Here is a 22581-nt window from a genome sequence, read left to right on the forward strand (position 1 = left end):
AAATATTTCTTTTACGGGGTTGAATCTTCTTGAATGTGTTTTCCGCCAAGGAGAGTTAAGGACAGGAATTTGAAGCACATCGGCCGCGGTCTATCAATGGTACCGTCCCGGCATTCGCCTGGAATTGAGAATGGGAAACCGTGGACTCTTCTGGGTTCCTTGACACATTTGCACGCATTCCCTGATGCTCGGATGTAGATGTGAACGACGCAAATGACTGGTTGAAAAATGATTAATTCAGGCTACGGCATAATGACAGATGAATAAATTATTGCCTCTTGTTCCCCGGCAGGTAATGATGAGAGTGATGGTGAATTCGAAAATGAAACTGGTGCTCCATCAGAAGAAGCAATGACTCATGGGATGCAACAGTGCGGCTGGACAAACTGATGGTCTAGTTAGAATTCCAGACTGAAACCATGCTGCCCGGAAACGCTATACAAATGTAAAACAGAAAAAGCTCACACATAATTTTAGTGCATAAAACAGAGTCGGGAATGTAAGAAAAGTGTTCTTATACATTCTTTTGTGCAATTGAAAAAAGGTATTACTGTACAACTTATGTTAGTATATAATATGTACTGTATCTGTTTTTTATTTTTCCGGCTTATCCGGATTTTCGATCATCCGGATCAGTTCCGGTCCCACTTAATCCGGATAAACGGAGTTCTTGTGTATATGAAAAGACGCTTTGGTTTTAAAATATTCTTGTTATTGTGTGAGATATGTCTTTCTTATTACCATCCAGAGGTGTTTAAGCTGAATTTTATTAACTTGACACACCATTAATAACTTGTTCTTGAAGTGTCATCTGCTCTCAGAATGTCGGCTACCATCACAGAAATTCTTGCTATAGATCGAGCAGCGTGAAACAGCTCAGTAGTGGAGCAGTTGAACCAAGTTTCCATATTATCAACCCAAGAAATGTGTCTTCTTGGTCTTCTTTTGCCTTGTATCTTCCCTTGAATGACCAGCTGCAGTAGATGATATTTCTCTCCTCGCATAACATGACCGAGATACTGGAGCTTTCTGATTTTGACAGTATTTCATATTTCCTTTCTCTTTCCCATTGCTCACATTACCTCATCATTTGTGAACTTTTGAGTCCAACTCAACCACAGTATCCTTCTGTACGTCCATGGCTCAAATGCCTCTAATCTGTCCACTTCTCTTTTCTTTATGGTCCAGATCTCAATTCCATAGAACAAGGTGAGATTTAACATCTCAGAAGTCTAATGCTTAGATATAAACTAAGGTCTCTGCTACAGAACACTCTCCTCACTTTATTGAATAAATTTCTTGTATTTTGTTACTTGCTGTACTGTCTCTCGATTAATAACTACGGTAGCACAATCTTATTAAAATTAAGCCTATATGATGTAGGCTACATGTGATTACGATCTCGCTTCCCTTGATTTTATATTTCAGCACAAATGTTCCTTGCATATGAATAACTTAATGGATTATTAGTTTATTTACAACCTGTGATAATAAAGTTCGGTGAATAGTCCTGTACTATCAACATAGATGAACAACGCACGACAGTGACCTAACTGTCCTCTCCCATAACTATGCACTGCTGAGATCGGCGATACATGTCCTGGAAACTTTGCAAGAAGGCTCCTTTGGGATGGTGTTCAAAAGGGTCGTCACGTTTCTTGGATGTCAGGAATATCGTCAAATATCTTTCGTTTCAAAGCGAGTTTTAGTCGTGGGAATAGGAAGAAGTCTGGAGGATTGAGATCTGGCGAGTGTGGGGGATGTTAAAGTTGTACCACCCCCTTTTTTGTCATGAACTATTTGACGATATCATACTCAGTGACAATACAGTTCAAGAAATTTGGTGTCGTATGCAGTGAAGCCTCTAAATGTGTCTGCTTCTGATCGTCCGTCAAGTGATGTGGCACAAGACGAGAACACGTTTTCTTCTACCCTAACTTCTGGGTAACGATTTGTTGCACGGATTCACGGTTAATCTGCCGTTCATCCGCTATCATGCGCACAGTTAATCGCCGATCGTTCGTGATTAATGTCCTCACCTCAATGTTTTCGTCACTGACGGCGGTCGCCGGTCTTCCGCTACGGGGGTTGTCAGAAATACTTTCCCGGCCTCCTCGAAAATGGGCGAACGACTCGTACAAACACTTCAACTACAGTGATTGATCTTCATAAACACGTACAAGCATCGCATGGGTTTCTTTCGGTGTCTTGCTAAGCTTAAAACAAAACTGTACATTGATCTTTTGGTCTCTCACGTTCCAGTTCGCAGTTCAGAACTAAACACACACTGTGTCAAACAGGTCTTATACGGCACACACACGATGCTCAACTGAACAATGTTGGGAGCAAGTGGTCAAAACCTGCTGCTACGCAGGTGCAGCGTTGCATGTCGCCAGTGTTGCCGGATCGACCATTCTGACTTCATTCACCGAAATTTATTGTCACAGGTTGTAACTATCTCTGTTCTACAGATTACAACATTGGTATTTCCCGTAACGATCTGAATGACCCAATGGATCCTTGGAGAGAGAGCTGAATTCCGTCCTGTAGGGTATTCTAAACTCTCTTCTAACTCTTCGAGTACTTTCCTCACGACAGGTTCAGACAACCTTTACCACTCCAAAAACTGTATTTCTGTGAGTTCGAGTATCATGATTACTTCTCCGTGAAACTTCCTGTCTCTCAGCATGTTGAAGGTAATGTAAACAGAGCACCTAAGCACCAAACACAAAATCTCTCCCAGCCATTTTTATTTTAACATGATGTTAAGCGGGGTAACGGGATAAGAGTGCTACGTTAAATTAACGGAGTATTTAATGGCGCGTTAGCGTTAACGATTGATGAAGCAACAATTCTGTTAACAATCTCGTGGAAGCCGTTTGACGAAACTGGCACTTAAAGTTTAAAAATATTATTATTATACTTCTTCGTCGTGTGTATAAGAGTTTATTTAAGTCGGCAGTGCGTGTTGATTTAGCCCAGTTCTAAGGCCAGGGTCGGTCCTGCGGCGTAGGTGTAGCGTGCCTGCCTCATACCCGGAGGCTCCGGGTTCGATTCCCGGCAAGGTCAAGAATTTTTTACCTGGATCTGAGGTCTGGCTCGAGGTACACTCAGCCTACGTTACTACAATTGAGCAGCCATCTGACGGTGAGATGGCGGACCCGGTCTAGAAAACCAAGAATAATGGACGAGAGGATTCGTAGTGGTGACCACATGACACCTCGTAATCCGTAGGCCTTTGGGGTGAGCAGCGGTCGCTTGGTAGACCTTGGCCCTTTGGGGCTGCTGCACCATGGTCTGTGGCCAGGTTCCTTTTACTAGTAAATGTACAACAGCTGTTGAAAACAGCGTCCACTAGCATCAACAACGTCGCAGTAAGTTCTAACGTGTCCGGTTGGACATTTCTGGCGTCGATCTAGCAGTCACACTAGCAGTGACGATTATTCCTAAGAGCTCATTTTCAGTTCCTCCAAGTGTATCGTAGAAAAGGCTCTGTCCATAGCTCCACAACAAGAAGTGTGATCAGATCAGGCGAACGAGGTGGCCACGTAACATGGTCTAATCTAACGCTTGATTAAAATGTTCTCGAGTAGCCCGTGAGAAGCTGGGGTGCCGCATCATATTGAACTCACATACGTTGACAAATTTGCATCCTACGGAAAACGGCCTTGGCGACTAAAATATCACTGAAACATTTCCTATATCCTTGCAAATCTCTATTATAATTACGGAGTTAACCTCCATATGAGATTCTTGTTTTGTTTCTTTTTCAGTCTGTTAGTGCCACTCCCCGTGTTGGACGGTCAGGGACGCAGGGTGTTACTTCAGCGAATGGGAGGATACGATCCAGCCAAGATCAGTGTCCAGGCTATAGTTCAGTCTAACTTCCTCTTCTGGGACATCATGATGCAGGAAGACGATGCCGGGATGGTGAAAGGTTACGTGGGCTTCTCTGACATGAAGGGAGCGACTGTTGCTCATGCGATGCAGTTCACACCGTCCATGATGAGGAAAACAATGACTTGCTTCAACGTGAGTAAATTCGCAGTGTAGTCACTACTCTTATATCCACGGTAACACGTTGACACGAGTTTAAGGCCACTGTACTATAGCAAATTAAGATATTGCAGGCTCACATTCTTATTGGTACTATGAGGATGAGTTTTTTGTGATTGACTCGGTTAATGGCTAGTATCACTATTTAAGGGCACAAATCTGTGAAGACCATAGTAAAGTAAGTGAAAAAACACTATCTTTGCCATCATAATTTCGACAGATAAACTTCTTCTAGGTGGAAAAAATTTATCACGTGCAATGAATGAACATTGTAGATTGTTGTTGGTTATTTAATTACCGGTTATACTTCATGGTTAATTTTTTATTAAAGTTTAATTCTTACGATTAAATTTAAGACTGAAAATTCACTTCAAGCTGTCCGAAGGGCAAATTCGGAAACTACTCGTATGATATGAATGATAGGTTTCCACCTTGTACTCACAGCACGTATCTATACAATCAGAAAATTTAGTACTTTTTGTGCGGAAAGTTCAAAAATTATTATTCGAATTTTAATAAGTTTTGTTGCATGTTTAATGGCCTACGTTTTTATAAATAAAAGAGCTTCACTCCTGATTGTAGTCTACCTTAAGACAATTGCACAGTAACGTTGTGTGCCAATTTCATTGGCCTACCATTAAGGCTACAGAGATTGTAAAATACATATTCTAAAAGATAAAATTTTACAGGAGAGCACTTCAAAGTAAAAAGATAAGTTCAAAGTAAAAATATAAGTTTATGACCGACCTATCAGTCTCAATACACTCCAGCACCATAATCCTCATGACTCAGGACAGACTCATCTTCCTGCTGCCTTTTTCTATTCCTACTCTTTGTTCTGGCTTCCTCAGAGTTTTCAAACATGGCTCTATCATCCTTAATTATCGTACGACGATCAGTTTCACTTAGTGCTGAGGCCATATTTTGCCCTGAAGGCATTCCTAAGAACTTCATACCTGGATACAGCACCTTCATTGAAGCAGACAACTGCATCAAAAATGCCCAATTTTAGTGTGGTAAGAACTACAAATACCACTTTTGGCACACGTCCGCAAACACAGTGGTGGAAACTCTCATTAGTGTTTCGTGTTTCTCCATGTAAGCATTTTCCCAAGAGGCTTTTGTCACTAAGGTCGCTAAGGTCTTGATAAACTGATTTATGGCTTCAATAACAGCATATTCAAATCGACGACATTAACACATATTTTCCCGTTGTTTTTCGTTGTTTTTTACTTTTAATTTTTGCTTTCCTTTTCATTCTTTTTTATTTTACTTTTAAGTCATTTTTGTTTTTTTTGTTATTTTATCTTTTATTCCATTTCACTGTTTTTCTTATTGTTTTTGTATTTTTCGTTTTTGTTCTTCTTTATTTTTTGGTTTTTATTATTTTGGCCTTTTTCTTTTTTCATTATATTTTGTTTCGTTTTTGCTTTTATTGTTCTTTTCATTTTTTCTTATCTTTTTATGTTATTTACTTCTTTTCTCCTGTTTATTTTTATTTTACTGTGGTTTTTTATTTCTTTTTGAGATTTTTCTTTCTTTTTTCTTTTGTTTTGATATTTATTCTTTCTTTTTGTTCTTGTTTATTTTTCATATTTTTTGGTATTTTATTTTTATTTATATTTTTATATTATTGTTCGTTTTGTTTTTCTTATAGTTTTTCTTTTCATTTTTATTTCGTCTTTTCATTATTTATTTCGTTATTTTTTTGTTCATTTTTATCTTTTTTTCATTAGTTTGTATTTTTGTTTGTTGTCTTCTGTTTTACTTTTTATTCTTGTTTATTATTCTTTTTTTTAAATTCTGACTTTTATTTTCTTGTTCTTTCCCTTTCTTCATTATTATTTCATTTTCCATTTATGTTCATTTAGTTTTTTACTTTTTAATTTTGTATAACATACACATACAAATCATTCGTATGATGTCCCAATAAATGTATAGGATGTGTTGCACAACAAGCCGGTATCTCAAAATCCTCATACACAGGGTTACTAAAATGATATTATTAAAACCTTGAACACTGCATGCAAAAAAATGTTAGTACTCATGTTATAGGCTAGGCTATTGGGTGTATGATAAAGGCTACTAGCTGCATAAATAAGATATAAATGTAATAATATCGGTAATATAATACGCGGGACGTTATGAATATACATCTCTAGGCCCCGTTGGGAATGGGACACACTGCACTAAGGATCCTCTGGACCATTATACTGGAAAGTAACCCTTTGTCGCATCCCTATTTGTGACCTACAGCAACTGATATCTTCTAATAGTAGCCTTGAAGAACCAGGACATCTAGTGTTCTCTCTCTCTCTCGTTTCAGGAAGCGTACCCAATTCGTATCAAAGCCATGCATTACCTCAACGTGCATCCTATTTTCGACAAACTTTTCCAGTTCGCCTCTCAGTTCATGAAGGAGAAGATGAAACGGAGGGTACGTATAACTCTTATTAAATGCATGAGTCTTAAATCGTATATACAGGATGTCCAGAAATTGAGTATCGAATTTGTTGAAATAGTGATATAATTGTTAACGTTCGTAATATAGGTTTTAGGGGTCGATGTCCTTAGATGTTAGGCCCTTTAAACAACAAGCATCATCATCATCAGTACAGATTTATCACATTTAATATCACACACCTCCCATTGCAGACTGTGGCACCATAGGCCTTGAACAATCATGGTGCAGCAGCTTATCGAATTCAATCTCGGAGCTCCGCCAATTTGATAATCATTGGCGGAACACACCTCCATTCATAAATCTCCACATAAGGAAGTCCATTGGCGTGGTTTGAGGAGAACGTGTTGGTCAGCTCTTATGTCCGGAGCGCCTAATCTGTCTTCCAGAAAACATGCCATTCAAAATGTGCGAACTCCTACGGCATAATGGCGTGGTGCCCGATCCTGCTGGAAGTATGCGGTATTCATCCTGGGCAAGCCGTGGGACAGAAACTCTTGCAACATATCGTTCACAGTTTTATTGACTGCCATACGAGGGCTGTAAATATACTAGGGGCAACATTGACGGAAGTCAATATTCAATCAATTAAGAAGTAAAATTGTATCACATTACTTGAATGTAGACAACTACCAAATGTTGGGAAGCCGTTGGGGACCATTAGCAAAGCGTTCTCTGTTGATGACAGCAACGAAGCGCCCCACTGCGCGGAGTACAGATGCCACGTCAGGAAATCGGCGCCCTCGGAGTGTTTTTTAAAACTTCGGAAACAGGTTGAAGTCACAAGGACTCATGTCGGGTGAGTACGGAGGACCCCCACCCGCGCGTAATGCCTTGACCCATGGTGCAACCGTCCTGTACTGTAATGCATTCTCACAACAAGCTTCAAGTAATCCTCGATAACATTCTGATGCACTTTTACCACGGCAACCTCGATTTTAATCCACGAACGCTGATCAAATTTTGAAAACATGCTTTAGAGCGGTGAAATCGGCACTCTTCTCTTCAATGCCACACAGCAACATCACTCAAAATTATTAGAGGCCCGCAAATGCACAATACACGTCGACAACAGCGCAATCTGACCTCTCCCATATCCTAGTTGCGTATGCCCGACCTTGTGCGAGTGTCCGGACTATGTTGCCACTGCTTAGTGATGGGAATATAGAATGTTTTAAACTATCGATAGACTACTGATTGTGAAGCGTGACTATCGATAGTTTTCATTCAGTTTGAAATCGGTTTTAAAGTGGTAATATACGTTTTGTACTGCGGTAGTATTAGTAACTAGTAAAAGTCATTTGCTAGTAATTACCGAAATGTGGATTGTTGTATTATACTACCGACTTTTATAGCGTGTTTCTTGTGTTGGTAGTGATATAAGCGGAAATACTGAGACTAGTAACAAATGTTACACAAGTGAAGTGATTGGAAACTGAAGTGCGTCGGTCTATAAAATAAGTTAAAATTTTCCGATTAAAGTAATTGTGGTCATTACGTTTGATTTTAAATAAAATGCATTTTGATTACATAAAATAACAAATGTTAGGTTATTTCAAGTGAAGGTTAGGTTTACACCTTATTGTAATGACACCACATATTAAAGTAATGTGAAGACAGCAAACTAAACTAAATGATACGACAACATATTTTCCTAGGACCAAGTATTTATAAAGTATTTATAAAAACTACAGCAGATTTTTATATTGATAAAGTGCACAATAATAAATAAAGCCATGATTTTTATGCAATAACAGGTTACATTACAAACTACCCGCCACCCGCTCTTCAATAATGTAGCAAGAGTAACATAAGTTATAGGGGTTCTAATCGACCGTACCCCTAACGTATATGCAAACACCGTAACATAATCGTTGTGAAGGTAGACTATATTTGCTACTGGCTTCAGTAAGTTTGCATTCTAACCTATAAATACATAAAAATTCGGGCTCTAATAATAAAATTGCAATTATCATGATACAACTTTGAGTCAGATATCTATTCATTTATAATCAGTAATGAGGCTTATTTCAGCGCTGACTATTGGAAACAATTGGAATTAGCGATCCGAATGAAAAGCCGAATGCAAACGGAAACAATATGTTGTCACGGTAGTTGACGACTATCGGATAATTCGGTAGTTTTCATTCGATAATCCCATCACTACCACTACTTTATTTACAGCCCTCGTATATTTGCTCAACACCTTTTCTCGGTCTGTATTACCATGAGATCGCATCCATCCCTCCCGTACTTATACCTGGCATCATTGCAGTGCTTATAAACATTGTATGCCTTATAACTTATAACTATTGGAGTCTGGAAACAGTTGGTAACATGTGGGCAGTTAGAACTCAACATTTAAAATAATTACGTCGCACTTTCGGATTTTAGACTACCCTAAATTTCAACACGAGTTGTATCTATTTTGTCGTAGCCTTGAATGTTAAAGAGAATAGAAGATGGTGCTCTTGACGAGAAAGAACGGACCGCAATGTGTGTGATGATGATGATGATGATGATGATGATGATGCTTGTTGTTTGAAGGTGCCTAATAACTAGGACATCGCCCCGTAATGGTAGCAGATGGGACGTAATGAAATGACAGTTAATATTCCAAATTTCATCCACTGACCAAACTTGAAAAACATTATTATTATTTATTTATCGTATGGTTTACAATCACATCACAATAAAAATATTTTAAAACTATTTACACGTCTGAACACATTAAGTCAGAATTGCAGATTGGTATCTCTAATAAAATTAACATCGTTTTGAGTAGCCATCAGGAACTCGGCTGGATCTCCTGAGAAGGCTGTTAGAGAACATTCTTGGATAATATGCTGAACAATTTGTCTTTCAGCACCACATCTACTCATGGGAGATGGAATTTTCTTCTATTTATAAAGGGAGTCTGCACATCTGCCACAATTAGTTCTGATTCGGTTTAGAGTACACCAGATTTTTCTGGCGAGCTCAAAACCTGGTTGCTTAGATGTGATGCATGGCACAGCTTGCTATTCTGGTGTTGCAGAGGTCTTTCATAATTGCTTCCAACTGTCATTCATATTGAAATTACTTTCAGCAATTTTCCTTGCAGTATTCAATGGAGGGTGGTGAGGGTGAAGTATCTTCCTGTTAATAACAGAGAGGTCAAGATGTACAGGAAGAGAAGAATTGTTTCATATATTATTGTGCACCTTGATAAGTCCTTGTTCTCTTCTCACGGATGGAGGTGGATTGTGACTTAATGATGGCAGCCAATGTGTTGGAGTACATCTGATTGTCCCTGATATTAAACGCATGGTTTGGTTGAGCTGAGTATCAACAAGCTTAACATGAGCGCAGTTTATCCAGATTGTTGCACAATATTCAGCCACGGGATAAACTAGTCCAAGGGCAGAAGTACGAAGTGTAGAATCTGTTGACCCCCACGTAGTGCCGCACAGTTTCTGCAGGATATTATTTCTGGTTCTGACTTTGGCGGCAGTTCTTATAGATGTTCTTTGAACCTTAGAGTCCTATCTAGAATGACTCCTAGAAATTTTGGATACTTGGTTTGTGAGAGTAATCTGCCATCAAAGTGACCTTTCAGTTCTCTATTCGCAACTACTGTCTTTGCTGCGCTTGGCTGTAACCTTCAGTCACGAAAGCATCGCCCCATAGTAGATAGGTCTTTGCTTAGAATATCCTCGGTAACTTCGAAGCCTATGTGGCTAACAGCAATGGCCCATCATCTGCGTACCCAAACTTCCTAGATGTAGTCTCAGGCATATCTGCTATATATAAACAGAACAAAAGTAGGGCCAGCACAGAACCTTGTGGGAGACCATTGTTAAGATTCCTCAGTGAGCTCATACTGTTACCAATTTGAACCATGAAGTTTCTGTTACTGAGCATGTTATTAATATTTTCAATGTGCAGGCATGGAATGATTAGTAGAATTTTGAAAAACATGATGACGAGGCATGCAAGAATGAATAAGAACTTAAAACATCCAGTGGATCTGATTCAATATTAAAAGTTAGAATAATTCTAAAATCCATTCACTGACTAGAATTCAAAAAGACGAAAATGAACAATAACTATGAACTTAAAACACCTTCCCATAAAACAAATTTAAAAGGACTTCTTCTAAACCAAAATTCAAAATCGACGATCCCTGTTGTCTAAAGGGGTCCAAAATCCAGGTCACCGGTCCCTCATGATACTACTCGCTGATAAAGTAGAACCACGGTGTTCCTCAAATTGTGGTACTAATCACAGGTAATGTATTACGCACAGGTAACGCAGACCATTCATAGGAAACGCAGATCCACGGTATCGCACATATGTTGTTGTTTGAGTCCTCAATCCATAGACTGGTTTGATGCAGCTCTCCATGCCACTCTATTCTATGCTAACCTTTTCATTTCTACACAATTACTACATCCTGCATCAGCTCTAATCTCTTTGTCATATTCGTATCTTGGTCTACCCCTACCGTTCTTATCATCTACACTGCCCTCTAAAACCAACTGTGCAAGTACTGGGTGTCTTAAGATGTGACCTATAATTCTATCTCTTTTTCTCGTCAAGCTTAGCCAAATCGACCTCCTCCTATCAATTCAATTCAATATCGCATCATTGTTTCGTAACACCACATTTCAAAAGCTTCTATTCTCTTTTTTCTTAAGCAGTTATCGTCCATGTTTCACTTCCATACAATGCCACGTCCAGATGAAGTCTTCAAAAACATTTTTCAAATTCCTATGTCAATGTTCTAAGTGAGCAAAGATTTTCCTGCTTGTGTTAGACTGTATTTTATGTCCCCCTTACTTCTGTCATCGTTACTTATTTTACTATCCAAGTAACAATATTCACCTACTTTCTTTAAGACTTCATTTCCTAATTTAATATTTCACGCATCACCTGCCTTCGTTCGAGCGCACTCCATAACCTTTATTTTGGATTTATTTATTTACATCTTGTACTCCTTCCCCAAGACTGTGCCCATAACATTTAGCTACTCCAGATCCTTAGACTCAGATAGATTACAATATCATCCGCAAATCTCAGGATTTTTATTTTTTCCCTTGGACTGAGATTCCTTTTCCAAATTCCTCTTTGTTTTACTTTATCGCCTCTTCTATGTGAAAATTGAAAATAAGAGGGAACAACTTGCATCTTTAGCTCACTCCATTTTGGATTGCTGCTTCTTTCGCATAGTCTCGATTCTTACCACTGCAGACTGATTTTTGTACAGATTGTAGGTAATTCTTCTTTCTCTGTATCTAATTCCAATGAACTTCAGAATATCGAGGTGAGGAAACATTTCTTCTCTTAAGAAAGGCCTTCCTTGCTTGTGCAAGTCCGTATTTGATGTCCTGCATACTATCTTGAAGAAATATTCAATGAAAGTTTTAATGGGAAAAGTGGAGTTTGTGTTGGAGGTAGGAGAGTAGAATGTATAAGATTTGCGGATGATATGGTTGTGATGGGAGAAAGCGAACGTGAAATGATAAAAATGTTAGATAAACTCAATATGAAACTAGAAGAATATGGAATGAGAATTAATAAGAAGAAGACCAAAAGTATGATAATTGGAGGAAAAGGTAGACATTGTCACATTAGTATAGGGGGAGAAGAAATAGAGCAAGTCAGTAACTTCAAGTATTTGGGAAGTATGATCAGAGATTATATGTATTGCATGACAGAAATTAAGAAAAGAATTGCCATAACAAAGGCTTTAAGAAAAAATCAAAATTACTTTGAGGACCACTAAACAAAGATTTGAGGAAAAGACTTGCTAAGTGTTACATTTGGAGCATAGCGCTGTATGGCGCAGAGACTTGGACATTGAGAAAGAAAGATGAGAGAGGATTGGAGGCACTAGAGATGTGGCTATGGAGGAGAATAGAACGAGTGAAATGGGAAGACCGGGTAAGGAATGAGGAGGTATTATGAAGAGTTGGGGAAGAACGAAGTATGTTACAAATCATTAGAAGGATAAAAATGAACTGGATCGGACATTGTTTGAGGAGGGACTGTTTACTGAAAGAACGAATAGAAGGAATGGTGAAAGGCAAACGAGGAAGAGGAAGGAAAAATATCAAATGTTGGACAATATCCAAGGAAATAAATAATCGGACATGAAAAACTTGGCACAGGACAGGCAACAGTGGAAGAGGTTCATGCCATGACAAGACCTCCCAATAAGGCAGAATACCTAGATGATGATACTTAAACCATCGTTAGTCTGCTACCAAAGTAACAATATTCATTTAATTCCTTTAAGATTTCATTCAATACGTCTATATATTTTATTTACGTATTTTTTTATAATCGACGCTGTGTTACAGATTCATATGCACGGAGGCAACTTGGAGTCAATATACGAGCACATCCCAAAAAGTGTTCTTCCCAAAGACTATGGAGGTGACGGTCCATCACTAGATGAACTGGCATGTGAGTACTCAACACAAATTGATTACATTTAAAACAATCGTGTAAGGGACACAACCGCAATTTTTTAACGTGAATTTATCATGTGAAGGGAGAGAGTGCAACTAATGTTAATAGTTCCAGTCTACTGTGTAGAATTTCAATATCAGAGTATTACCTTTCTTCCAGTTTAATACATACTTACTGCGTTAAATGAACGAAGTGTAATAGTTTTATGTTATAACTAGCTGTCAAACTCGTCCGTGATTGGGTAGATTTTGTATGATGCCATCTACCTACTTTTCCAAGTAGTGTCTTACAGCTCGACTTAAACCTGTTGTAGTGGTCGGTTGAAAATAAGTTACACTTTTCGACATTTCTAAAATGTATTTGTAAGTAGTTCTATTGCCTCGTTTAGTTTCATACATCTTGTTTTTAAATCGTTATAAACTGATTCTAATACTCGTCATCTTGGTCTCACTCTTCTTCTCTTACCCTCCATAAAACAGTCAATTTTTCTCCTACGTAACATATCCTCCTCCATTCGCCTCACATGAACCTACCACGAAAGCCCGTTTATGGGTACCGCTTCATCCATCGAGTTATTTTTTAAATTAGCCTTTAACTCCTCATTCCGAGTACCCTCCTGCCATTGTTGCCACCTGTTTGTCGCAGAAATCATTCCCTCTGCTTTCATATCTGCTAGTTCTAACTTAATAATAATAATACGGACTAAGTGAGTCTCTAGGTTGTCCGAATTAATGACAGTCCGGATTAAACAAAGTAACTTATGAAATGAGCCACGGTAGATATTTAAACACTCTGTTCAGTAAAAACATACATACATACATACATACATATCTTTATTACCCACCCTAGTGTACACCATCGCCTTACAGGTAATAAAGACAGAGCGAAACAAAAAACAAACAATAGGCACTACATCTCTCTTAAAACTACTTAACTAAATTAACTACCTCTACATCTACTCAGTATCATCCTACACGTACGAGGATAGCCAGCACACGTGCAGGATGCCACCGCACCACAAACTACTCTAATCACCTACTCCTACCTACCACCTAAAAATTTAGTAGACTGGTCGCTGCGTCAGCCCTGGTGTGGAATACATGCCCACCAACCCGTCGACAACAGCCACCAGCCTCGCCACGTGAGAATTAATCTCATATCTCACCGACACTTGCTGACAATGTGTTCCTTCCCTACCATGTGTGACAAGCCACCTTGGCGGAAACCAGACCCAACACGTGGCCTGCCACACACTTCCGCTATGTACGGCACACCTACTCTGTTCCATTGTCAGCGCACTACCTTCCCTCTCCTTTTTCTTCCCGTACAGACATGCTCAAGCCTAACTCCTTTGGGGTACGTCACACCTACTCTGTTCCATTGTCAGCGCACTGCCTTCCCTCTCCTTTTTCTTCCCGTACAGACATGCTCAAGCCTAACTCCTTTGGGGTACGTCACACCTACTCTGTTCCGTTGTCAGCGCACTGCCTTCCCTCTCCTTTTTCTTCCCGTGCAGACATGCTCAAGCCTAACTTCTTTGGGGTGGGTCAAGTCCCCACCCCTCCCTCTTCCCTTGATACGTCACCCTCACCTTTCTCGCACTACTCCCGCTCACTACACCTCACCATATTAAGACTTAAACAACTAACAACCATTTTACATCCCTCATCAACGCACCTAAAATAATTTAATATTTTTTTCCACACCTCACTTACACACAGACGAACTGTTTCCATTCCAAGTCCATTAGTTCACTCCGTCTTCTCACTACTTTTTTCTTTTCTTTCTAGCTTCCACCTAAGCGTCATTTCAACCATCTACGATAAACTTAAACTGTATACCAGCTTCTTAAATTTACACTACCCTCAGAGCCTACTCAACCTCCACATTTCTCAACTCCTACCTAATTTTCTCATGCTTTACCTTGTTACCAACTCTTCTCATCAACACATCTACTCTCGTATTCCTCAAGTCAAGAATCTACCACACCCTCCCATCCTACTACTCCTCGATCTACTTCCCAACAACTTGCCCCGGGCGGATCACCTTTCCACAGGGCAAGGTGCTCTCCTCCTTTCCCCTAACACTATAGCCCCCTCTTCTGATATTATGGTCACCATGATACTCTACCCGCATCTGCTCAGGGCAGATATCCATTCCTCTGAGCAGAATACCTTCCCTCTTCCTCCCTCGGCATGAACCACATTATCTGCACAAGCCCAGTTATTACCTCAGTTTCTTTATAAATCTAGCCCTGGCCACATTTAAGAATTTCGCTACATTCATTCTTTTCTCCCACTCTCTACATAACCAAGAGTCGTCTTATAGCTTTCCCCTACAATATCCAGCTCCTTCTTACTTATTAGTTTAATCTTTATCTCCTCCGCAGCTCGGCATTGATTGAAAAGATCCAGGTCCGCCCAGCTCTCTCCACATAACACACATCTATCCATATTCTCACTACCTACCCATCCCCTGTTCCTCGGAACTCCCAATATCCACCAACACAACCTCTCTTATCCCTTCTACACTCAAACTCCATTTTCGAGTTTATTGCTTCCACTAATTTATTTAATACTGATAAAGAGACTCTCTCTCTACATTCCCCTGTTAAACTCCGTCTTCCAATATCTAGTTGTCTTCCCTTAATTCTTTCCCATACCCATTTATTCCTACCTCCCCCCAGACCTCTCCATATACCCCCAATCAAATCTGTTGTAACCATTTTTTGCACTTATTCACCCAGTAACCTTCATTCGTCATACCTTTCTGAAAACTAAACGTTTCCTTTACTAACGCCCCACCCTTCCCTTCCTCCAATCTAATCGAATACTTGAACACCCTTTTAGCTATTTCAACCTCCATCGATTCTTTACAGACTAATTTGGCACCGACATGGGCTGTACAGTTCGGGAGGTCCATCATGGTCTTACTAAATTTCGCCACCACCTGGTTTACTTCACACCTGACCTCCTCCATTCCCCATACTTCCACCCCAAATAACATTTTGCCCATTACCAGTGATTTAAACACCGTTTTCTGAATTTTGTATTTAACATCTGGAAATTTCTTTTCTAATACCCCCACTGCCGCAAGCGCTTCTCTTCCTTTAAATTTTGCCCTCATACACTGATTTTTCCAAGAACCATTCTTACTAGTTATTAGACCTAGATACTCAACTTTCCCCCTGGTCTAATTTCTTCCTGATCTAGCCTCCAGACTTCCTTATTCATTCTCCTACCCCTTTTCCTACACACCATTTTCTAGGTCTTTCTTACATTTACTCTGAGAGACCACTTCCTAGTATACTCAACTACCTTGTCCAACCCTTTTTGCAACCCAGTTGCCGTCAAAGCCAAAATCAATAGGTCATCCGCGAATAGCAGCCCCGGAACCTCCATTTTCCCTATCCAAGGACATTGCCATGCCTCTCCTCCATGACCCTCTAAAATATTATTTGTAAATAATATTGGGGATAGCTTACACCCCTGTCTCACCCCGCTCTTCGATTCAAAACACTTATTCACCCTTCCATCCTACAATTTAATCATTACAAACACTTCCTCAGAAATTGTTTCTATTGACACTCTCATATTCTTCGACATTCCAACCTCCCTTAATCTCAAAAATAGCGCATCTCTACTGACCGTATGGAAGGCTTTTTCTAAGTCAATCGCTGCTATATATAATTTACGCCCTGCTATCCTCACATACTTTGTAATCAAAGTGTCCAAAATCCAAATATTATCGACTGTGTTCCTTCCTTTCCTAAATCCTTTTTGGAACTCAGATATCCTACCGTACTGTTCCACCCAATTTGTTATCCTATTAGCCAAAACCCCTGTGTACACCTTCGACAACGCGTCTAGGGGTGTAATTCCCCTATAGTTGTTAGGATCGGTACTGGCTCCTTTATTTTTTAGAAATAGGGCATAATACGCCCTTCCTCCATTCCCTCGGAAATTTCCCCGTTTCCAGTAACCTATTAAAGAATTTCACAATCCCCCTCAACATCGGTTCATTTGCCCCAACCTCCTTCCATACACTATTGGAAATGCCGTTCATACCTCCTGCAGCCTTGGGTTTAGCATTTTTTAATACCCTAATTACCTCCTGCCTTGTTATCTCCCCATCCAATATTGAAATTACTACTTCCAATTCCCTTCCTATATGTGTCTTGTCTGTCTCTCTACCCAATTTCCCCTCCCCTTCTAAAAGCCTTTTAAAATGCCTAACCCACTCGTTTTCTCCTATTTTATCCCCCTCCCCCACCGGTTTCGTTCTTCTAATCTTGTTTATAGATTCCCATATCCTCTCAAATTTCTTCTCTTTACAATATCTGTTTATTTTTTCAGCTTCCATCTCCTTCCATCCCCTTTTCTTCTCATTCAATACCTCCTTATATTCCCTTCTCAATTTACAATATTCCTTCCTTTTTTATTGCTCCCCCTCCTTCCTCAACTCCACTAGGGCTCTCATTACAACCTCATGTTTTCTCCTGCAGTCTTCATCAAACCATCCATTAATTTTGTTCTTTTTTCCCTCTACCCTTCTCCTCACTTTCTTCCCCACCCTCCATACAGGGAGTTCTATCACGCAATCCATATCATTCCCTTCTTCCGCACTCTCAGTTCCTACCCTTAATATATCTCCCTCCCCTTTCAAATGCCGTCTCAATTTCTCTTTAGTATTTTTCATCCCATACATACTTCCATCTTCCATTCCTACATCTCTCCCTCCTTTCCTCCATCTTTCCCTTCTCATCAGAAATCAAAGTTCTCAATTTCATTTTGATAGGCATATGTTCCGTTAACCCACATTCTAACACCTCGAAACTTATTATTCTCCTTAACGCTATCTCTGAGCTTATTCCTATATCCACTACACTCCCTCCATTTGTTGTAATATACGCCAAATCTTCCACACTATCCCCCTTCATCCATCCATTTGAAATAAATAAATGTTCTATGGCACATAACTCTAATAACCTTTCTCCATAACTATTTAAACCATTATCCCTACTCTTTCCAGTTCCCTGTCTACTTTTACTTCTTTCTCGTACACCGGTACCCTATTGCTCACTCTCGCATTCCAATACACCAATAAAATCAACCCATCTTCTAAATGCATCCCTTTAATTGTGTTTATTTCTTCAATCGTTTCGTCAAAAAATGTTTATTTGCATAAACTGAATCGCTTGGATGGTTATAAAGCAGGGCCAGGCAAATTGCTTCCGCTGCTCCCTTCCCCATTTTTACTCTCAACCACACTACCCCTTGTACCCTGGTCTGTAACGTCTCCACCCATTCAGCTACCTCATTTATTAAAACTAGTATTCCCCCTGGGTTTCGGCCCCTCTTCCCTATTTTTTTCCTTAACACGTTAACTGCTCTATAACAGTCCCATGTAATTTCAATCACTTTCCCTAACCACGTCTCCACTAGAGCAATTATCTCAAAATCTTTCACTAAATCCACAATTTCCCTATTTTCTAACTTCCCCATCAACCGCTCAATATTCAGCACACCAATCACCATCTCTAGTTATTTATTTCCTCCCCCACCCTCTCTATACTTCTGCGTTTCACCACTTCCCCCCTTACTTCTAGTAATTCTGCCCTTTTGGCTCCTCCCCATCCCTCTCCCCTTCTCTTCCTTTCTTCTCCCCCATCCTTCCCCTTTTCCGTACCAGAGCCTTTTTCCACCCCATAGATCTTTTAAACTTAACGATCTCCCCTTATTCAACGCCTGGTTTCTCTCCAGGTTTCTTTCTGCATTTCTCCTATTCGGGGAGATTGAGTCACTACCGTGACTCCTTTCCCCTCCTATCACCTCTTCACTACCTACACTCACTTTATTTCGGTCTACTGTCATATTTGTTGATTCACTCATTCCTGGGTTGTTCTGACTCACCAAGGTCTCTGCTATCCCCGCCACCTGACCGCTGACACCGCAGTCCCGTCTTCTCTCTTCCTTCTCCCCACTGATGACATCCTGCTCTCGATTTCTGCAACTAATTTCCTCCTCACATTTTTCCATCCTCAGCAGTTCCTCGTGTGCTCACGATCGCGACCAATTTCTGCCTGAAGTCACCAGACACCTCCTCACCATCTTAGCTTGCAACCTCTGCACTCTCTCCTGCCACATATGCCGCCTATAGATATCCAACCGCATCCTGTCTCCTTTCTCTGTCTCAGCCTTCAAATAAATGTTCGATCCTCTCAAATTTCCAGCATTCCTCAGAATTATATCGGCCACCAGGGTTTAAATTAATCATAACTTCACCGGTCTATGTCCCTTGTTCCTTCGTACTCTCTATATATCATCTATATCCACTTCAGATAAGTTTACCTTCATTTTATTCGAAAGTATGCCCACCACTCTCCACTCTTGATTCTGTTCCTTCCTCTGGTACACCATACACAAACACATGTTATCTTGTTGATTCGTTCCTCGGTAACCTGACTTCTCTCTTCATTGCTGTCAATTCCTCTTCCAGTACCAACACCTTCCTATTCAAGCTCCCTACCTCATCTTCTATCTCCGCTAACTTGTCATTTACCCCTCCAATTTCTTCTTTTATAAAAATGTTTAAGTCCTTCATCTCCTTCATTTGGTTTGCTCGGTGTTCCCACCCCATTTCCTTTATTTATTCTCCTTTGTTCGCTTCCTTCATCACCCTCTTGATCTCTTCCAGCTCCTCCCAACCGAACAGTCACTAGTTTGGACCCGGGTTCTTTTCTATACCTCCTACCACCAGCAACGTCACAATAACCGTCGAACACAGCATAATATCCAACAGTCCTTTATAACCACTCATTTATCTCCTTCTCTCAGCTCCACTTCTCTTCCGACACCACCTTGCACCATGCCATCTTCCAATTCGTAGCCTGTATTGCTGTAGCGTTACTCCCTTCTTGCACTCCACAGCTATCTCACACGTCCGAACTTCCCGATGTCTCGCTCGTAACTGTTCACTAAATAGAATGAGTACAGTATTTTAAATTTAAGAAATACAAAGTTTATTTAGTATACAAGATATAATGCAATGCAGAGTAACTAGTGCAGTAGAGAATTAAAATATGGCAATCAAGGCACACCTTCACTGACCAGACTTGACCCACTTACTGGTTTGAAGGAACTGCTGATATTTTGTTGTCTTCCTGTGATATTAATTTATTTTATACTTAACTCACGCAGATGCCTCAAATGTTCGTCATATGTAGACATGTTTTCATCGGTGTTATCCTCAACTTATTTAATGACAATGTTTGGATGGTCTTTAATTTCACTAAGTTTTGGCTTAAGGTCAATAATATCACCTGCCTTATCCTGGTCATATTCAACCGTTTCAGAGCTGTCTGCAGCAATCACACTTACAAATATCTCCTCTGCGTAGTTAACAACATTTCGTTCGTAACTGATCTTTATAATCTAATTGAATTTACGTAGTATTATTATTAAATGGCTGTCCGGATTACGGAAAGTTTGGACTAATGGGGCCCGGATTAATGAGGTTCTCCTCTAACAATAATAAATCACTAGATGGGCAATGCGTATGCCTAACTCTAGCAGAATTAGGGATAGGAAAAGAGATACAAAAAACGAGTTATCATACACTCACAGATACAACCTCAAGAGTTAAGTTTCTAAATGAACTTTCAGACCCTTTTAACATCTAGAATTTATTTCAACAAGGTGATGGACTTCCAGGATTTCTCTTTAATTTGGCATTTTTAAAATATCGCGAGAAAATGGGAAATTAGATTACATGAAGAAAACTTTTAATGGGTCCATTGGCGCAAGGAAAAGGAAGATTTTCGGTGAAATGGCGATAAAGCAGTAATTTAAAGAAATAAACTACAAGCAAAAATAATGGTGGAAACTTCACATGACATAGCCAGTGAAACAGGTCTTAAAATTTCATATGAATACACTAAATATATTTAATATAGACATAACGGAGAAAAGTACTTAACAACACAAAGTGGACATATCCAAGGAGTTGATAAATTTAAATATATGGGCTAATAGATGCAGTAACTGGACTAGACAACTACCTGCAAAGAGAGATTGAAGAAGACGGGCATAATCTCACTCGACATCATTATAACAAACAATAGATTTCGTTCCTGATAAAAGTCAGGCACTACGCAACTGTGATTAAACCAGAGGTATTATATGGATCAGAATGTTTAATGTTGAACAAAAGAGGCGAACAAGAGGAACTGGAAAAGAAATAAAGGAAAATACTTAGGAAAATGTTAGTACCCCAAAAGAATAACTATATTCAGATTAGGAATAAAAATGAAGACCTCTACTGCAATACAGAGAAAATTACAGATACAGTTAAGAAACGACGACTACCATTTTATGGTCACCTTCACAGAATGAACAACGACAGACAAGCTGAGAAGACTTTTTTATAGCTGCAAATCAAAACACACCACCGGTTGGCTGGAGGAGATACGATGGGACCTACAAAGACTGAATATCACAGATGACATCATAAATAACAGGGTAACCTTCCGGCGGCAGACCACTTATGTAGATTTTTCGCATTTAGATATTCAACATCAACCTCGGAGAGTGTTATCGGAGGAATAGAGGCAGGCGATCAGCCGACGTATGAAGAAGTTCTGGGAAGAAAAGCAAAAGAAAAATACTGTACTATAGTCTTAGGTCCTAAGTGGTCTATAATTGGCCAAATTCGTTAATAAATAATAATAATATTACTATTATATTCACGAGATCTAGAATGACTCAGTAGAACCTCTTTTATCCGGAACACTTTTAACCGAAATGCCGATTAACCAAAACGACCGAAAACAAATATTTTCGGTAAAAGAACCAATAGAAGTTACATGTTTTGTTATGTTTCGACAAATGGAACGAGCAGCGGAATGCCTGGATTCCAACCTTCACTGCCTCCTTCCCTTCTCTATTGCCAACTCAGTTTGTGATGTGACGAATCGAAGCCTTCTGACGTTCTGCCATTGGAACGGTGGGGTGATACTGCGGCTAGAAAACGATGTGAAAAGAAAGTAGAAGATTTTTTAAAAAAATAGTGCAATATGTACAGTATAAGTATATGCACTATGGAGCATGGTTTGTTCTAAACATGTACAGTAGATTGGGTTTATTAAAATGCTTCGTTAGTATTGTGTATGTGTTGTCTTCTGTTAGGGTCTGCCTGGCCGAGGCGGTAAAGGCGTGCTCGGTTCGCCCGGAAGGACGTGGTTTCGAATCACCGCAAGGAAGTCGTAAAATTTAAGAAACGAGATTTCCACTTCCGGAGGTGCATATGGCCCTGAGGTTCACTCAGCCTACATCAAAAATGAGTACCAGGTTAATTCCTGGGGGCAAAGGCGGCCGGGTGTAGAGCTAACCACTCTATTCCATCACGTGCCGCGGTTAACAATGGTGGAAGCCTTTACCTTCCACTCCTCCAAGGGCCTTGTGGCCTGTACGGAGGTTTCTTTTGACTTCTCTTACTTTAATTTAAAACGTTCAAAAAGTTTCGTAACTACAAACATGATATTGTAATTATTGCCCGAAGGTAACATTATACGAAAGCCATGATGCCATTCTTTTATTGATACGCTCATT

The 22581-nt window shown here is 39.7% G+C and overlaps 1 protein-coding gene across 2 annotated transcripts in view; it reads left to right on the plus strand.

The window, feature by feature from the left end:
- The window catches only part of LOC136886723 (retinol-binding protein pinta-like), a 38455-nt gene that overhangs the window by 14891 nt on the left and 983 nt on the right, over positions 1-22581 (plus strand). Inside the window, exons 4-6 of one of the 2 annotated variants that reach the window (XM_067159527.2) lie at positions 3774-4032; positions 6383-6493; positions 12862-12967. In XM_067159527.2, the coding sequence (XP_067015628.2) occupies positions 3774-4032; positions 6383-6493; positions 12862-12967 (476 nt within the window). The remainder of the gene's footprint in view (positions 1-3773; positions 4033-6382; positions 6494-12861; positions 12968-22581) is intronic. The other variant, XM_068230723.1, reaches the window with a different exon arrangement.

The sequence above is a fragment of the Anabrus simplex genome, chromosome X (assembly GCF_040414725.1).
Source record: "Anabrus simplex isolate iqAnaSimp1 chromosome X, ASM4041472v1, whole genome shotgun sequence".
In the NCBI taxonomy this organism is placed as follows: domain Eukaryota; kingdom Metazoa; phylum Arthropoda; class Insecta; order Orthoptera; family Tettigoniidae; genus Anabrus; species Anabrus simplex.